General features: G+C 37.8%; 1 protein-coding gene across 7 annotated transcripts in view; it reads right to left on the reverse strand.

Moving 5' to 3' along the window:
* Positions 1-18,188, reverse strand: part of LOC106131412 (trithorax group protein osa) — an 84,138-nt gene that overhangs the window by 46,421 nt on the left and 19,529 nt on the right. For all 7 annotated transcript variants that reach the window (XM_060949848.1, XM_060949850.1, XM_060949849.1 and 4 more), the window contains exons 3-4: positions 11,436-11,594; positions 1,413-1,475 (exon numbers count right to left, since the gene is read on the reverse strand). In XM_060949848.1, coding sequence (XP_060805831.1) covers positions 1,413-1,475; positions 11,436-11,594 — 222 coding nt within the window. The remainder of the gene's footprint in view (positions 1-1,412; positions 1,476-11,435; positions 11,595-18,188) is intronic.

Below are 18,188 nucleotides of genomic sequence, written 5' to 3' on the forward strand. Positions count from 1 at the left end.
ATGTAGTTGAACCATGCCTTGTCATTTGCCCGATGACGGCAAAAATGAACGCAAGAAACTATAATTAAGGTGAATATCAATGTGAAAATATTCTATATTGTTCTTTTGGAGTTTGAGTACAACACCTTTTCTGAAATATTCCATATTAGTACCTACTTAAAAATTAACAATTTCAGAAAGTGGTCTCTTGATAAAATTTTAATGTTAGTCAATGTTATTTAAAAAAATTGGTATACTGTTAAGTATACTATACATAAACCAGTGTTTCACCTCAAAATAATTAGAACAATTTCGTAGAACTTGATAAACACACACAACTACTATTATACATTATTCACGAGCAATTTACTTGATTATAAAATTCGGTAATGTCATATTCAAACATTCTAAACCGACATAACTCATACGAGTATTTACTTTGAACGCATCAAACTTGTTTAAAATAGCTTTTATTTCATTCGAATAGAGTCGGTGCAAAGTTCGGAGTGGGGTCCAATACAGATGATCATTATAGCACGCTTAGCCCGAAGTAAACAAAACGCACGCCTCCATTATTTTACCCAAGAAACTGTGAGACTGATAGCTTTTTAATACTCGTCTGCATCACTAACACAACTAAAGAATAAAGTATTTACAGAATCACGACCGATTCATAGGCATGACTTTACATGCTTGGTGAGACTGAAATGTATTTAGGTTGTTGAATGTGATTAAAACTCTGTGGCTACTCTTTTCCGATATATGATTAGCTAAGACGAACTAACGAATAATTATTTGTTTACCTTATAGAAATAGGAAAAGAAATTACTATTGTATAATTATGAAATTATAGAAGGGAATTCCACGACCAAATTGAGATGCGATAAGAAAACATTATAGTGGCTAATGGTGGTGATTACCATTAGTTGCGATGGTTAAAAATAACATATATTTTATTTTCCTTCTTCAATTTTACCTTCTATACCCTCGTTATTTCCAAGTCATCGCATCGCAGCTGATTGATTGTGGCCTTTACCGCACTTCATTCAAATGGTAATGACCATTTGCCTTCGCAGCGTACAGCAATAATTACATTGTCGCATAATTTGGAGATTATAAAAGCATAAACACATGTTTAAGTCGTAATACATACGTTAGGTAATAGTCCTATTGTACACAATTATAATAATGTTAATTATGCGGAGACGTAATTACGTGAATGTAGTTATTGGAATAGATGTTCGATATAAATTTAATTGATGGATTTTAGATGATTCTATGGAAAAATATCTCAATATATTTAAAAGTAAAAGGTACCAAAGAACCTTTCATACATACATATCCACCCATGCAAATCATGATAATATTCGTTTACTTCATCATTTCATATGATATATTTGTGATGTTGAGCTGTTATTCTATAGAAGACTTACAGAGTCAGGATCGTGTGCGTTGGGTGTGGACGGCTGAGGTGGCCTCGGGGGTGGATGGTAACCCTGCAAAAAAACACACACATTATAGTCAAAATAAAGGATAAAAAAGGTTAAAGTCACAGCATACCATAACCAAATAAGTATTCCTTTACACGTTTGATTTCCCGTTTTTAGAAAAGGAGAGAAAATACATTTTTTAATAGTGAGTCCAGTAAATGCATTTTACTGAACTTAATACATGAATTTATTTTTAATAATAAACCAAAAAACTATCATCGTAGATAATATACACACTAAAGGAAAGTTAACTAAGTAAGTATAGTGTTAACAGATAATTAGTTAATTAAGCAACCAGATTACCAACAGCGTCTAGTATGTAACACTCCTTGCTATGAAAATAACCGGTTCTCAGTTCCTAATTAGGTATGTCCATTATCATAAACACAATATTTAGATGACCCAACAATAGATGATAGTTCGAGGTAAAATATGGCGTAGTCCCTATGAGGTGTAAACCAGAGAAGAGCATTAATGTTTGAATTTAGGGGCATCTTGATATGTGATTTATCAGTATAATCTCTATTTTTGAGATATGAAATAACTGCACGTCTGCGAGAGTTAACGAGTTTTTACTCTGCCGATTACGGCATATAATCTTGTTTAGAACTGTATTTAATCCAGAACTGCAGGGATTTACGAGTATTTATACCAATAAATACTCGTAAATCCCTGCAGTTCTGGGAAATTCCACAGCAAGATCCTCTGATAAATTTGTTTAGGCAGTATCGGTTCCAATAACAAATCCGTATACAAATTGATCACGTAAATTGACGCAACCCACGCGACCAACCTTGTTTACATCAAACATGAATACGAGTGAAAAGTCAATCCGTACGAAATTAAATCTAGATTCAGAACGACGGACGATGACAAAAAGTTCACGAGCTTAGCACAAAGTTAGTTTCATGCAATTTTAAGCCGAGGGGGCAAACTCTGTCAGACAAAACGGTTACAAACGCCATAGACAGAATGAAATGGTATTCTATTAAAACCGCTTCGAGTGTAAATGTAAATACTTTGTCCAGACATTAAAATTAGATACTAAAAATCTTCGGTAAGTCAATATTAAATTCGATTTTCAGCTTCTAGAATTACTACTTTATATTAGCTTCATTCTTCAAATTTCAATTTACTGTCGGCGCATGTGATAAATTTTGGACAACAAACTACCATGTACCCGAAAATTGTGTTCTCATGTAGCGCCACAATATCAAATGGATATAAAACGTTGTTGTCAGTGTATTTTGAGCTGAACCAGGACTCACTACAGCAGTATATTCGATAGCGTTTATATGTGGAAGAACACGCTACAAAACTTCACACAACAGACACACTTATTTCTGTTTGTCTGGCATTGCAAGTTATGTCCATTCGTAACTTACAAGAGTTGTCCAAAATTTAACGCAGGAAAATAAAACATGATAGATGTACAGTTGAAACTGATTTACATAGATAAAATATTGAATGAGCGCTCTACACCATACTCCGAGACCGGTTTGTGAATAAGTTATTTTTATCTTGTAATACTGAAATAGTAAAATTCTAAGAAACAAATAATCGCAGAAGGTCACATAATAATTTTATTGCCTTTTCATCTAGGTACTAGTTAAGGCTTTTAGTTTATTGGGATTTACCCTGAAATTGTTGTGATTCGTTTATCACAATTTTTCTGAAAGAGATGATATGTGAATTGAATAGTTTACAGACAATATTAGCGAGCGAAGCGTCTAACTTTAGGAACGTTTCGAATTCGTTAAAGTTGATTAGGGCTAGCCTGAAGTGGAAATGAAGAGCGATTCTTGACGTTAGTGGTCGATTACGAAAATGTAAGTAATCAATCAACTGATTTGAGCCTTGTCCTTACAATTCGTAAATATTATGTTTAACGTCGATTAGCTGCTCATTCATGCCTACCCACATCACACTTAATTTACAATTAATTATGAAGTGTCAACTCTCATAAATAACGCATTAAGTGCAAATATATAACGATGTATGGTCGTGTAAATGTGAGTACGATGCTATAACGTTAGCGGGATAATGAAAAGGACAATGCAAGACAAAGGTTGTCAACTCGCTCAACAATTCAATTGCATTATTTCGTGGAGATTGCAAAAGGGAGCGCGCGGCATAATTTATCCAACTCGGCAATTCCCGACAGTCGACAGCCCTGCCACCGTGACTTCGCCGCAGGAGAATGTACGCCTCGCAGTCAGCGCTTTAAAGGTTTCCAGCGGGAGCGACCGCCACACTAAAGTTCCGAGAATCCCGAGCATTTTGCAGTTTGTTATTATGAGAGCACAGTAGAGTGCTACCGACGATAACTTGCTCTTTATGTACAGGGAAAAACGGAGATCCGACGTTAAGTCACTTTTCAGCTGATGTCAGAGCCAACATAGTGCCAACTGTGAATAATTAAATGCGAAATGTTGGTAATTAATCCCCGATTGCCAAGGCTGCTTTGGTAACATATCATAATTTAAGGCCAGTCCAAATAAGAGTCCAGTAAAGTAAATTACTCATAGGTTATAAACGTCAAATTGGCGATGGAAACCCTCATCGTTAAGTTTTGATAAGTGGACATTAATGTCATTCAAATGTGTCAGAAAAACAAATAGCCCCAGGGGAACTGCAGAAAAGGCAAACAATTAATCGCAGGCTTTGACAAATATATTTCCTTGACAATAAAATATTGTGACTTTTTACTGGCATCAGAATATGCCGCAGCCTGGAGAATGGGAAAAAATATCGCGAGCAACCGGCGGCACGGCGCGCCTACTGTGGGGGAATATTAAACGGACTACAGCCGACACTAGACAATCTTATACGACTGTGATATTTCGAATAATACCTCCAGAATTTGGTGAACAGCAGACTAATATGAAAAGACCTAAACGTGAGAAATTGCTTTCAAAATGTAGCGTACGTTAAAATATACGGTACGTTCTATTTTATCGTAATTAGCGGACTTGTTTATCGAAAAACATTGCAATAAAGCATATTAACGTTGCTTTGTGCTATAGTCCAGTAAAATATAATTAGTGATTCCTCATTACCGCTCGCTGGCGTGGCCCCTCTGGACTTTCGTGCGTCTGCCGGCTTATGGTTATTAATAACGCCAGCCGCCACCCGCTCCCCCCTACAGTCCCCGCTGGTCCCCACGCTGCCGCACGTCTGACATTTTAATTCCGGAGCCGCGCGGCTACAACTCTACTGCATGCCTTCTGGTATCGACATTATGTTATCGATAAATACTGCCACATCTCTAGTTACTTATTGAAGTTTATCTTAGTGTTTGAGATGAGCAACTTTTTACTGGCTCAGTACACATAGACGGCATACTTTGTTTGTTGTAAAAAAAAACTTTAGGTATTTTCAATTATTTTTGACTAGACCGAATAAAACAAAAACATGTTTCGGGATTCAAAACTGATTTATTGTCCTTAACATTGAATATTGTGATATTGAGTTCGTATAAGCGTAATGGGGATTATCGTTCTCTGAAATACACTTTAATCAAGTTTCACGAGATCATGTGGCACGAGACACTTCCAAATTGGAATAGTTTTTCAATACATGCAATATGTATATTAACATCACTGAGTTTTCCAACTTCATAAACATACTTTGTAAGTAATGTGTAAAAAAAATTATAAATTTCGTTTGTCTGTATGAAATGAACGGGTACTTGTATTAATGCTGACGGCGACAACTCGGTATCTTTGTCGTTATCAAAATATCGAGTGCGATTGTACTCGTACATCACTAGCTACGAATGCTACAATGGCGGTCGGGCGAGCGCAGGTCGAGCGCAACATGGCTGCCTAGTAGGCGGTTCGTGGGAAAGAGACAGAGCTAGCATCCAGTATCTGCTTCCCACTCGCACTCACACGCAATGCTCGCATCGATCTCCACTCGCCGAGCTCGCCCCCCAGCACCAGAAAGGCGGAACTAACAAAATTACAAAGCGCTTTCGAGCCGCTAATCATAAAATAAGATACGACGTTTCATTTCGACCGTACGACTCTCGAGCGATCACGAAGCTGGAATGGCCCTTGACTCTCAAAATTCTCTACTGACATCGTGGAGTATTAACCGCGCGTCGCTCCGAGTTTTGTAAGCCTCGAACCGAGTTTAGATTTATGTTTCCACGGTAGATTGCATCGATACGAAGATAACACTTCTTTTCTACGAGTATATATATTTCGTCCAACACTAACTCAGATTTCGTAGATTAAGCAAGATAACGTTGGAAACGGAAACAGAACAACTGTAAAGGAGGATGGAATTTTAATTTGTTTTGTCTTTAATGAAGAACATGAATTTGGAAGGCAAAAAAAAGACTTATACGTGGGATATAGAGCTAGTGGTTACTTTAATATAAATTGTATACTCCTGGCGGCATTTACTTCGAGCCGTGTATAAAATCGACAGAATACGCTCCCTCAGAGGGTTGGCTCGTTCTGCTCCGTCGGCTATCAAAGCTGACAAACGTTTAATTTTTGCAACTCGTGCCTCTGAAGAAAAGACATGATTTGAAATATTGAATCATTTAGTTTATTTTTTCACCAGGTATAATGCCTGGTGAAAAAGATAACATATAATATAACATAACAACTAGTGAGCTTTGAAAATTAGTTTATTCGTATAAATTAAGACAAAATTATACAAATCAACGAATGGTCGCATTATATCAATATGACAGAAAAATTGATTAATGCAGCAAAAAATAACATGAATTATCAACAGTGGAAATCGAGCGTTGTATTTTAAACAGTTTCTTGTGAATTACAACAAGTATGCTAGTATAGGCGCGGCGGCATGCAAATGTTATGCCAACATGTGCTACATCTCCATTATGGCGTAGATCAGCCGCTAGGCTGGCCACGTGCGGGCCATACAACTCGAGAGTTGGGACATAGGAATATGTAAATCGCTCGAGAAGCGGACCGTGCCAAAAATTCTCGACTCACGTTCCACGATGAATTTTGATCGCTGCACTATGACGAACCGATTATCCACGACACCGCGAATGCGATATTGTGTTGACAGTCATGTCTCTCAAGATTTGTATTTAGCTTATTATAATCAATATTTCAATCGGATATATTTGACCTGCGATCCGATACCTATAAAATGGTCAGGCATTACAAACACTTAATATCAGCTGGCAATAAAAAGATCCATGTATCTCGTAAAAGTAGAATTTAGATTTTAAAGGGTTGACACCCGTGTCCCAATAAGGCCGAATATACTATTATCACTAGGAGGTAAGCAAAATTTTACCGACTTGTAATATTCACTTTGAATACCTAAACTACTACTACGAAACAAAATATAACATGAAGAACAAGAATTTCTTATCTAAGAATGGGATTATTCAACAAAAGCAGGAAACAAACATTAAAATTGTGATTATTTTACGAAAAGTAAAAAACATGAAACATAAAAGTTAATGTAAGAATAACAAGTCCAGCCAAACTCATTCAACGATTATTATTATAAGGCATAAAAGGGGAGAGGAAAGAATACCAAAACAGGAAAACAAACATAACGAAAGTAAGAGTTGTCCATTAGGACGGGTATGACCATAGACGGTTTATTGAAATAGTTATGGTCGGGAAGGTAATTTTTAAAAATTGCTAACGACGAGGGGGTTTCGTACATTCGGCAGCAGTTTAATGTGTAGCGATAACAGTAAAGTTCATAGCCAAAGTTTCATCAGCTATGTTTCGTGAATTAGTTACTTTCCATATAGAGCGGGTTCAATTTAGTTAACGCTACTGAGATTTCTATCTATGCTCTCGGTGTGTTCGAAAAATTAAGGATCGTAGCTAGTGGAAATCTATAGTCTACTCCAATGGGAGATAGGCGTGATTTGACATATGTACGTATGTATATTTATCGATATCCATAAATCAAATCGCACGCTTACTGATTAATCGATTGATCCATACACGATTAGATTTCATAGCATACATAGTACAAAAATACCAACGGAGCCACTGATACGGCTTTGAAATAAAGTTAGCTTTTTCGCTATCTGGCGTAAGAGGCAAGCGAAGTTAATCTTTCGGGTACAGCCAGGGTTGTCACTTAACATAATTTTGCCGTAAGTTTAAACGGTCAGCCGCAAACTAAAGTAAGGATTCTGTACTCAGATTCAACCTTTTTGAGTCTGACTGTGCTATTGTAGCTCGAAAAGCGGCAGATTGATTTGGAATCAAAAGTTTTGGTCGGAAAGTCTTCTCGTTTCTTTCGAGATTTATATTTTTAAACAAGACTTATCTATAGATCTTGTTTAAAAAAAATTATTCTAAAGATTCTGATTGTTAAATTGGCTGACCTTACTGTATGCTTGTTTATTGGCTGTTTTAAGAAGTTAACTATGGCATTCAGTATAAGATTCATTCGTATTGCGATCGGCGCCATACAAATTATCTAAAATTTCCGCCGCCGCCGACACGACGCGCCCGCGCCATATCGCGGCGATAAACGTAATGCAAACATCGTGCCGCTTTAGCCACGACAAGACTACTGCTTACTTTTCGACAGATATTATTGTACCAAGTAGCATTCTACTGCTGGTTCTACTAAGCTCTAGCTTATGGATATGCAGAAGATAAAATTTATGTTTCGTTTATCATCTGGTCTTAATTCCAGTTAACTAAATGTGTGATATCCTTATATGATGTAGACTCTTGCAGTATTGGGATTGAATCAATTCATCATCAGAATCAATTCATAGGACCTCTAAATAAATTACTACAAGGCATTCAGTTCTTAGGGTGATTTCTTCCACAATACTCTAATTGAATCTCTCCTAGGTTTCCTTTTAATGATCATTACAAGTTCAAAATGACGGTATAATGGAGTATCATAAAATTATCCTGACATAGAAACGTCTTCAAAATTACTAACCCTGTGTTCATCAAAATTTACCTACCAGAACATTTCTAGCAGGCAATCCAAACATTCATTATTATCGGACGATAAAATAACACTGTGGGTTACTTGAGTGACGTAGGCTTGACATTTGCTAGCTGTGATAGATCACTTATCAATGGACGTGCAACAAGCCCCGAGTTTCCTGCCATTTGAAGAACCGGTCACCGTGTTTATTTTAATATATTCCGCCTAACACCTTTTCTGAGGCTAACTGAAGAAATTAAGATGACTGGTCTTTTCTAATTATTTCAATACATGATCGGAGATTTTCAAATTAAGATTCTTTCTGAAATTTGCTTTTTCATACATGCAAAAAATCGCGCTTCTATCCCGGAGGGGATGTAAGAGACTACATTTTTCTACAAGTCATCCCAAAATTTCTTTCGCTTGATCTACATCTTTTCCATTTCAGAATCATATTATTTTAGATTTTTATTAATAACAGACATCTGTCCGATTGTCATCAGAATCAAATTTTGGTAATAAATGAATCCAACGAAAAAGAAAATAAAAACACTTATATCAAGCACCAACTCGAAACTATTTTCGGACCGAACTATCTCAAGTGTCATATAGAAATAGTGTAATAAGGCAAGGGACGTTCGCAACACTCCCAAAAGTAGGATTTAAAGACGATAACGGCATGATTGATCGCTTCTCAAAGAAAAAGTAAAACATGGGTGAACTTTCAAGCGAATCATACAAGAGTATGTATATATATTTTCCTTTTCGGTTGTGGGATTATATTACTGAATATTGTAAGTGTTTATGTAAAAAAGGACCTCTTTTCTCTTTTGGTGAATGACGTAAGAGACAACAAATATAACTCTTCTTCTAATAAATAAATACGGGACAGATCACACAAGTTAGCCTCGAAGTATGTTCGAGGCTTGTGTTACGAGATACTAACTCAACGATATTATGATAAATACTTATACAAATATACATACATCCGAGACCCAGGCCAATCAGTTCTTTTCTCATCATGCCCTGGCCGGGATTCGAACCCGGGATCTCCGGTGTAGTACAACTGCACCCCAGAGGCCCTCTTACAACTGCTCAGTTGACTGGTATATAATGCCCTAGGATTGTCTGTTTACATGTTTTTGAAATGGCGTCTAAATGAATAATATAACAGCTTTTTCAGTTATTTTTAATTTTATGAACTAATAACCCTTTTGATCCGATTTGTTGGAATAGATGTAGGCAAACATACAGCCTTGGCCAAAAGTATTAGGCACCCCATAAATATACACAATGCATGTTTACTATTGAAACAATGAATAAATACTTATCTTTAATGTATTGTCAGGGTTATAAAACGTTACCTGGCACAGTAGGCGGCATATTTTGAGGTCAAAAAAAACCCTGATCACCAAAAACAAAAGATTTCGGTTTCTTGTAATCTCATCAGTCATTATTTGACCAGTTGTGTTCTAGACTTAAACTAGTAAACAAGCTATTTTTTCTATTGAGCAAGAAATTGATATCATAATCATTCTAAAATGCCCAAAAAAAGTAATATTACTATTGAAAATCGAGTGAAAATTGAACTTTTACACGAACAAGGGCGATCCCAGAAAGAAATCGCCATGTTGGTGAAATGTTCGCGTTGCGCTGTACAGTCTGCCATCAAACGGTTTACTGAGACCGGTACCCACGACGACAAACCACGAGCAGGCCGAAAACGTGTGACTACGGAACGCGAAGGTAGAAAATTGGTTCGAGAGTCACTGAAAAATAGGAAAAAAACTTCATCCGAGCTAGCTGCTGCCTTGTCAGATGATGCCGGAAAGTCAATAAGTTCGCGAACCGTCAGAAGAAGACTCGGGGAAGCAGGCCTAAAAGGGTGCAAAGCCAGGAAGAAGCCTTGGCTGTCAGAAACTAATTAAAAGAAGCGCCTAGAATGGGCTTTACAGTACCAACATTTCACAGAGGAAGATTGGGTTAATGTGGTGTGGTCTGATGAATCTAACTTTAAGGTGAGTCAATTCTAGTAGTTTTCTTATAATTAAGAACGTTTCCTTTTTAGTTCCACTCTAATATTACAAATTATAATTAATTTCCTAATAGGTATTGTTTTTTCCTCAACCAGGTTTTTGTAACACCGGCTGTGACCTTTGTGAGGCGACGTATGGGCGAAGAATATCATGCAGATTGCGTTGTACATATTGGCAAGCACGGCAGAAGTAGCATTATGATCTGGGGTTGCATGACTGCCGATGGCGTTGGTGAAATGTTTGTTTGTGAAGGTCGTATGAACAGTGAAAAGTACATCCAAGTACTCGAAACTGCTCTTATGCCATCGCTAATAAGCATTTACGGTGACACCAACCTAGACGGCGTCATTTTTCAGCAAGACAACGCACCGTGTCATAAGTCAGGGACTGTGATGCGTTGGTTTGTTGAAAATAATATTGAGGTGCTGGATTGGCCGATGCAGTCTCTAGACCTCAACCCAATTGAGCATCTTTGGGGTATTCTAAAGCAGAGGATCAAGGAGCATAGTATTTCATCAAAAAGTGCATTAAAAATGCATTAGTTTAAGAATGGATCAGTATTTCTAGGAATGAGTGTTCAAAGTTAGTACGCAGCGTGCCGGCTCAAATCAGTGCAGTAATAAAATCTAAAGGTGAACCTACTAGATTTTAAGCTTTTCTTGTTTATATTAACCTAATTTTTAAGAAATAAATAAATATAGAAAATAAAAGTAGTTTTACTTCATTATTTTAATAAAAGTTGGGGGTGCCTAATACTTTTGGCCAAGGCTGTATATCCCTCGTCATTTTCAGAGTGTCGCCACCAATAGACTACTGAACCAAACTTCACTGTATGTTTGTGAAGCGTCAGTGGTCGCGTGACTTATTTGTGTCGTGCAGATAGGAGGGTTGTCCCGGATTCATATCCGTATACGACTGAAGTGTCGCCGTTCGAAGGTGTCAGCTTAGTTCCGAAGACGTGACCGGGTGACAGAATTATGAACAATCATGTTGGTACTTTAAAGACGATAATTACCTGATGTTGCGGCGGCGGAGCCCCGTGCGGCGGCAAGTGGGGCGCGTGTTGAGCGTCTTGCGTGGGCGAGAGAGCCCCAGGCGCGCTCTGCCCTGAACCGGGGCTGGGCGCGCGAGGAGGCTGTGTCGGCGGCTGTGGCGAACCGCCGCGTTCGTAGCCCTGTGAACAATTTGTTTTTATAAAATACCAGAGATGACACGAAAAGCTTGCGCATTTTATAAACTAGTTTTCAAAGTTGACAAATAATATACGGGCCTGGGCCTGAGCCTGATGTGCAACGGCTTAGGGTATAACTGGTAACACGCGATGATGATAAAGAAAGCTATAGTAGTAGTAATAGTTTATTATGCCTTCAGACGCATGCAATATGATGTCGTTATTTAGAACTAATTGAAAGCTACATACTAGTAACTAGAACTATGATAAGAATCATTAAACCCCACTCCAGAAGTGTAGGTAGCAATTTAAAAAAAGTAGCTAGATAACCCAAACCTTGATCAAAACAAGCTTGGTAAGCAAAAGCCGATAATCTTCCACTACCAAACTACGAACAAAATCAACGACATATCGCGACGACAAAATAATAGACTTCCGATAGTGTTGTTATAGGATAACAATCGAAATGGGGCAATTAATCACCTCGGATATCGGCCTTGGCCGTGACTCTAAAACGCGAACTCTCGCACTCTAATTATCTTTTTTATTATAGCGCCCAGACCCCACGCGGTTTCGTCACGTGGCCGGATTATTATTATCTCCGTTCCGTGACTATTTCGATTTGCGTAGGCAGGTTCGAGTTTAGAATTATCAGAACTGACAGAGCTAACATGAATCAGAAAACTTGATGTAGTATTTGCATCATTTATTATTATATCTTCTTTAGAATAGAATAGAATACATTTATTTTCAAAATTGGATACAAGGTATCACTTATTGACGTCACATAACTTAAATCTAATTATAACTACTACCGCTTCCAAAGCGCATGTGTAGAAGAAGCGGCGGAACAAACTACACTGCAGCATTTTCATAGGACGTCAATTTACAAATATACATAGATCTCTTAAATCGAAATCGTGGACGAATGCACATTGTCTACATTAAAAAAAACATGTATGAATGTAGAACTAATTATGTCAATACGAATATTTCGTCAAATAAAATAAATATAAAATAAAATATGTACATACTGTACAAATTATGTCAAGATCATGTCAAAAATACACAAGCATTTAAGAGGCCATTATGTCCAGCTCGGGCCACACATGTTTATCATTAATATAATCATCCGTGCTGTAGTAGGCTTTCCTACAAAGCTCAACTTTAATATACTGTTTGAATTTTCTATCATTCATTTCAAGAACACTTTTTGGTAATTTATTATAAAATCTTATACAATTAATCAGAAATGATTTCCCTACCTTAGCCAGCCGATGTGCTGGGATCGACAACTTGTAATTGTTCCGCAGTGATCTACTAGTACATTCACCTACTTTTTTGAAAGAGTCTAAGTTTTTCCTAACATGCATGATGTTATCGAATATGTATTGGGAGGGCAAAGTTAAAATATTTAGATTTTTGAAAAAATCTCTAAGGGAATCTCTTTGTTTAAGACCGTAGATATATCGAATTGCCCTTTTTTGTAAAATTAAAATAGTTTGTATGTCTGCTGCTGATCCCCAAAGCAGTAGACCATATGACATTAAACTATGAAAATAACTAAAATATACTAGCTTAGCAGTTGCCACATCCGTCAAATGCCTAATACGACGAATAGCGTATGCTGCAAAAGCAACGTTTTTGCTTCAGAAATTTAAATCCCGGGTTCAGGTCATGATGAAACAATCGTCTTTTTTTCATCGAGTTATTTAATAATAATAAAGAGACACATTTTAAAGCTTCATGAAGTTTGTAAGAAAAATGGAAGTCACATGTATTTGACTTCTTAAGAGTCTAAGATAGAGCCAGCTATTGAAGATGGATTTAAGTTGAGCATTTCTCAACAAGTGAAAAATTTAAAGTTACAACACACGTCACACATGTCTTACTGGTGTAATGCATTTTGCATTCGAGATGAAGCAACCTAATTTGCAGAACAAGTTAAGCCTGCTGTTTAGAATCATCTATTTTTCAATGGATTCTTGGATTGTGCCGCTTGTCTGTGTCTCTCTTAATTTCTTCTTCACATTGTGTCAATTACATACGAAGCGTGAGCGATGCTTTGAAACAACAAAGTATATCAAGGGAAACTTACCCTTATGCTTACAATAGCAAAGAAGCTGAATAGTTCTTCAACGGTCTACTTTCGATAAAGAGGGCCCAACGGAGGGATTCAAACCTACGGCTTAAGGCAACAATCTCCTGTAGCTATATTTTTCAAAAATTGATCTCAATCTAAACGTACTGCCGACCATCCAACTTCAGTCGGCCTAGTGAGGACTGTTTTAGCACATAAGATGACCTGCCGCAGCCGCAGTCCATGCAAAACAAGCGGTGCGGAACCAGTCAAAAGTTAAACATTGTTGTTATACAATTACGGTAATATAACAGCATTAATTTAACCGTTACCCAACACACGCACACACAAGTAGTATAAAACAATCGGGCACGTGCAGGGGAAGGTCGGCGGCCACGGCTGGCCTTGACCGTGCATCCATTATGCACACCCGTTTACTTGCAAACGAGTGCATCGGAACGTATCTATGCTTATGTCTATAATAATACATTACAAATAACCACGCTCCGCGAGCGAACATCATCTGAGGTACAAGGCACGAAGTGCATTCTGATGTTGGAGTGATTCTTATGATATTTGGTTAGTTGTCAAGATTTTAAATGCATAGACTCTTAACACTAGTCCTTACGTCCTTGCTAGGTACTTGTGAACAGTAAACTTAAAATTTGGTGAACTGCTCCTCTTTCAATTTTTGTTTGCATCTTGTGGAGTGCACTATATTAAACTTGGCCATATATTTTTCGTCTGCTTAGAAAATGCTGCAGTCACAATATGGAATACAAACGGTCTAATTGTCACAATTATGCGGTGGTAAAACAAAAAAAATTCCGTGTATCATTCGGCACACGTTCCTCACCCCAAATAGAAGCTTTGACGTCAACTGTCTAAATGGACCTCCACCAACGATTTCTTAGCCACGTGACATCTCAGTCAATTAACTGAATCGATAGTGACACCATTTATTGAATGCGTCCTCGACACAGTTCCAGTGATCGAGCACACAGACAAGAATTGCATCAATCGCACAACAGAATGCTTTCACCAGACAGCTGGTTTCCGCGTCACGTTTCAAGGCTGCAGATAAGGCTGCAGGTCTGATATTGTACGCAGTTTACTAATCCAGGTCAAGAGGAGTCATTCACTTTTCATGTTTCCCCTTTGCGACTCGGGGTAATTGAATAAGTCGAGAAGCCCTCCGGATCACGGCCTTCCAATTATATATTCGTCTATTCGATGTTACGTAGATGTTGAATAAATTCATAAAATTCCTTTTAGAGATATATTCAATGTTCACGTTTTTTTTTTCAGCCCGAAAATGAAATATTTCAAAATACAAATAAAATATGGAAAGCAGGTAGATTAAGTAATAAAAGTTTTACTGCAGGCCAATGAATATAAATCTGCATTTCGAAGTGATACCGACGAGTCTTATTGGATTTCGATTAAAATAGCATTGTGTTAATCAGCTTTAAATGGCTGTAGTGTAGTGGGGTTCGAAGTGAAGGCGTCCCTTTCGGAGTCTCGCTACGACGTTATTGGATATGCTCCGGCTCATTTGCCGGCAATACCGAAACCTATTGAATACCTGCCGTTGCCTATACGCAATAAGCTATTATCTTCTCCATTAGCATCACCTCCATAGCCAGATGCGATCCATAAATTTAGTAGACAAAATAAAATTTTTCGACCGGTGTGCCTTGGGAAACTAAGTACTTTACAGGCAACATTTTGGACAAGCATTTGGTATTCAAACTGAGTGATAAACTTTGACAATCGACAAAGTGAACGTTCCTGACATTCATATTATTCCATGTCAACTAAGTTTCAAAGCCGGTGGGGTTGAGGCGGGCAGGTCGTGTACGCCGAAAACAAAACGCAAAGAATTCCGAGAACTTTCCCTGAATAATAATTTGTCGACAAAAGTTTGTCGCGTAGAGGATATAGCCGGAAATCGAGACTAATGCCAGGCAACGGAGTTTGGCTGAGTTTCAGTCGAACATCCGCGCCAGTCGCCAACCAATCCATCAAAGGAGGGCGACTATAGGGTGTGGGTATACCCCCTCGTACCCACATAAATATTGCGGGTAGGTGAGTACAAACCCTTTGACCGAGTTCTGTTTACTTTCGTTTTCGCTCAGCTGACGGGGCCGCCACCCCACCGTACTCCTCCACTATTATTATGATAATTAGAGTGCTATCAACGTGGTATTAACGCACTGCCTAATTGGGCCAACACTTAGGAGCCAGTGTGATGGATGGATGTCGTTTATCGGTCGATGGTCAGTTCGGTACTAAAGCCGCTTTAGCGGATGGTATAGCGATATCATTGGCCCGGAAAGAAAAGAATTGCCACGGTTGATTATAGCAATTCGGGACTCATTGTAATTCGCGGAGGTGAATGTTCGAGGCGTCATTTGTGCTCAAAGCGGTGATGACTCTCTCCTGAAGAGTTTTGAGGGCTAAGAGTGCGGACACGGTAGACAGAGCGTAGACGTGCATTATTAGGTGGGTGCCGGAACACCCGCGGGAGTGTAGGGGTGGTGGGGTGCGCGTACGTCATCACCTGAGGCGCGCCCTTGAAACCGTCGTCGCATTCATTGCACCCGGATGCGGGCCGTATCTCTAAGCTCGCAATATCGCACTCAAGATGCCACCTATTCTGTCTCAGACACACCCACCCACTGTTTATTGAAGAATGGCATCCTTGAAACATAGGAAGTGCAGTGTTAGGAAACATGAACTCTGCATTTTAATATGAATTAACATACTCTTTATTGATTTCATGTAGGTCTTGTAGTAAAGAACATAGTATATGAATACCAATCAAGATTGTAAAAGTGGAGGAAAAAGCTTTCAAATTCGGCTAGCAACCTCAGCATCTTTTATCCTCAATTCCATGAGTAAGCGTCAGACTTGGCCTTTGAGTCTTATGACTATTGGCTCTGTTCATTTAAATCCAATCAGAACCGTGAGTGGTCATAGATTAACTTACCACGGACTTTTTTATTCAGTTCTTCCCTTAGGGACCATAGTTTTGTTAGAACTTGAATTTATTGTAAAAATAAAGAACCCTGACTTCGTAAACCACGCTTACCCGTTGGCTCAGATTTCATTAAGCTTTCAGATAATAAGGATTATTTAACTGCAACAACATTGTAATCACAACAATTGGCAATGTTCGTTGTCACAAAGAAAAATTGTATATCACAAAAAGTGTTCTCTTTTTAAATTGAAACAATTTATTAACCACCCAACATAATAATGCACAGTTTTGGAATTTACTTAGTGCAGACTTAATTCCCATTATCTGCCTTCACCGATGAACGTAAGTTTATTATTTCTTATTACTTTCGGAAATCAACATCGTACGATAATTAACAATATTCGTCGTGATAGTCAAAACATTTCTACCACACTTCCACTTTTTCCTAGGGTTATTTTGGACTCGGTTAATAAGACCTTCAGTGTTTCGTAGGAGGAAGATGGAAAACGTAGAAATTTTAGCGTAAAATACATGTGTGCTTTTAGTTTGATCAGTAATGTTGCTGCGGTCTTAGTGTGCTCTAAGACTAAGATTTTTTTACTTCCTACGCGATAGGTTCTTTTTTTAATTATATATTTATATACATCGCGGAAAATAAGAATAAAACTTAAAGAAAAATTCAGTACAAGGGCACTACTTATTTCTAGTGAAACAAGTAAAGATCAAATTCGTTGCCCTCTGTAATGCATTTTCATACACAGTAACGCGATCGACTTCGATGTCTTTGAATGCACATGAATTTTAATACATCCTTCCTGAAACCCTCCCACTATTACAAAATCTATATCACATAATTCTTCGACCATGGGTCTTAGTCAGAACGGTCAGTAAATTGAAGATGTCTACCATTTGTGTTAATATGCTTGAGGCTAGTAGAGATAAGACCACTCCAAAAAGGCTTTAAGATCAGACTTTGACTACAAAGACTTTAGACAAATCGTAACAAATTCATACGATATAGGGTCTCCTGCTAGCGGGTAAATTTGTCAGGTCATATAGGAATTTAAGATGCTCAACTTTTCATAAAAATTGGCATCAACTGATCGATCAAATCATAATTGTAGGATAATATACAGTTTCAGATACAGCTTAAATGTTAATCATCATGCACATAATTTTAGTAATTCGGTAATGCCAAACCATAATAATATGTGCGTCGTGCCTACCTTGTGATAAGAGAATCTGTCGACATCACTTCAACAGAACTAATTAATTAACAATCAAATATTAAAAAATGAAATAAACTAATGTACTTTTATTATGCTTTTCTATCTATCTTGGGAACAAAATGTCTAGCCATGCCGCCTTGGCTGGGTCCAGGTAGAGAGGTCATGGATACCTGCCAATGGTCTTAAAACTGGAAACTTACTACAGATATATCTGTATGAGATAATCTCAATATTTAAATACTACCGTTTAATTATTATTTTAACAATGTGGGACTTTGCGACGACTCTTCATTGAATGACGACGG

This window comes from Amyelois transitella, chromosome 20, assembly GCF_032362555.1.
Source record: "Amyelois transitella isolate CPQ chromosome 20, ilAmyTran1.1, whole genome shotgun sequence".
In the NCBI taxonomy this organism is placed as follows: Eukaryota; Metazoa; Arthropoda; class Insecta; order Lepidoptera; family Pyralidae; genus Amyelois; species Amyelois transitella.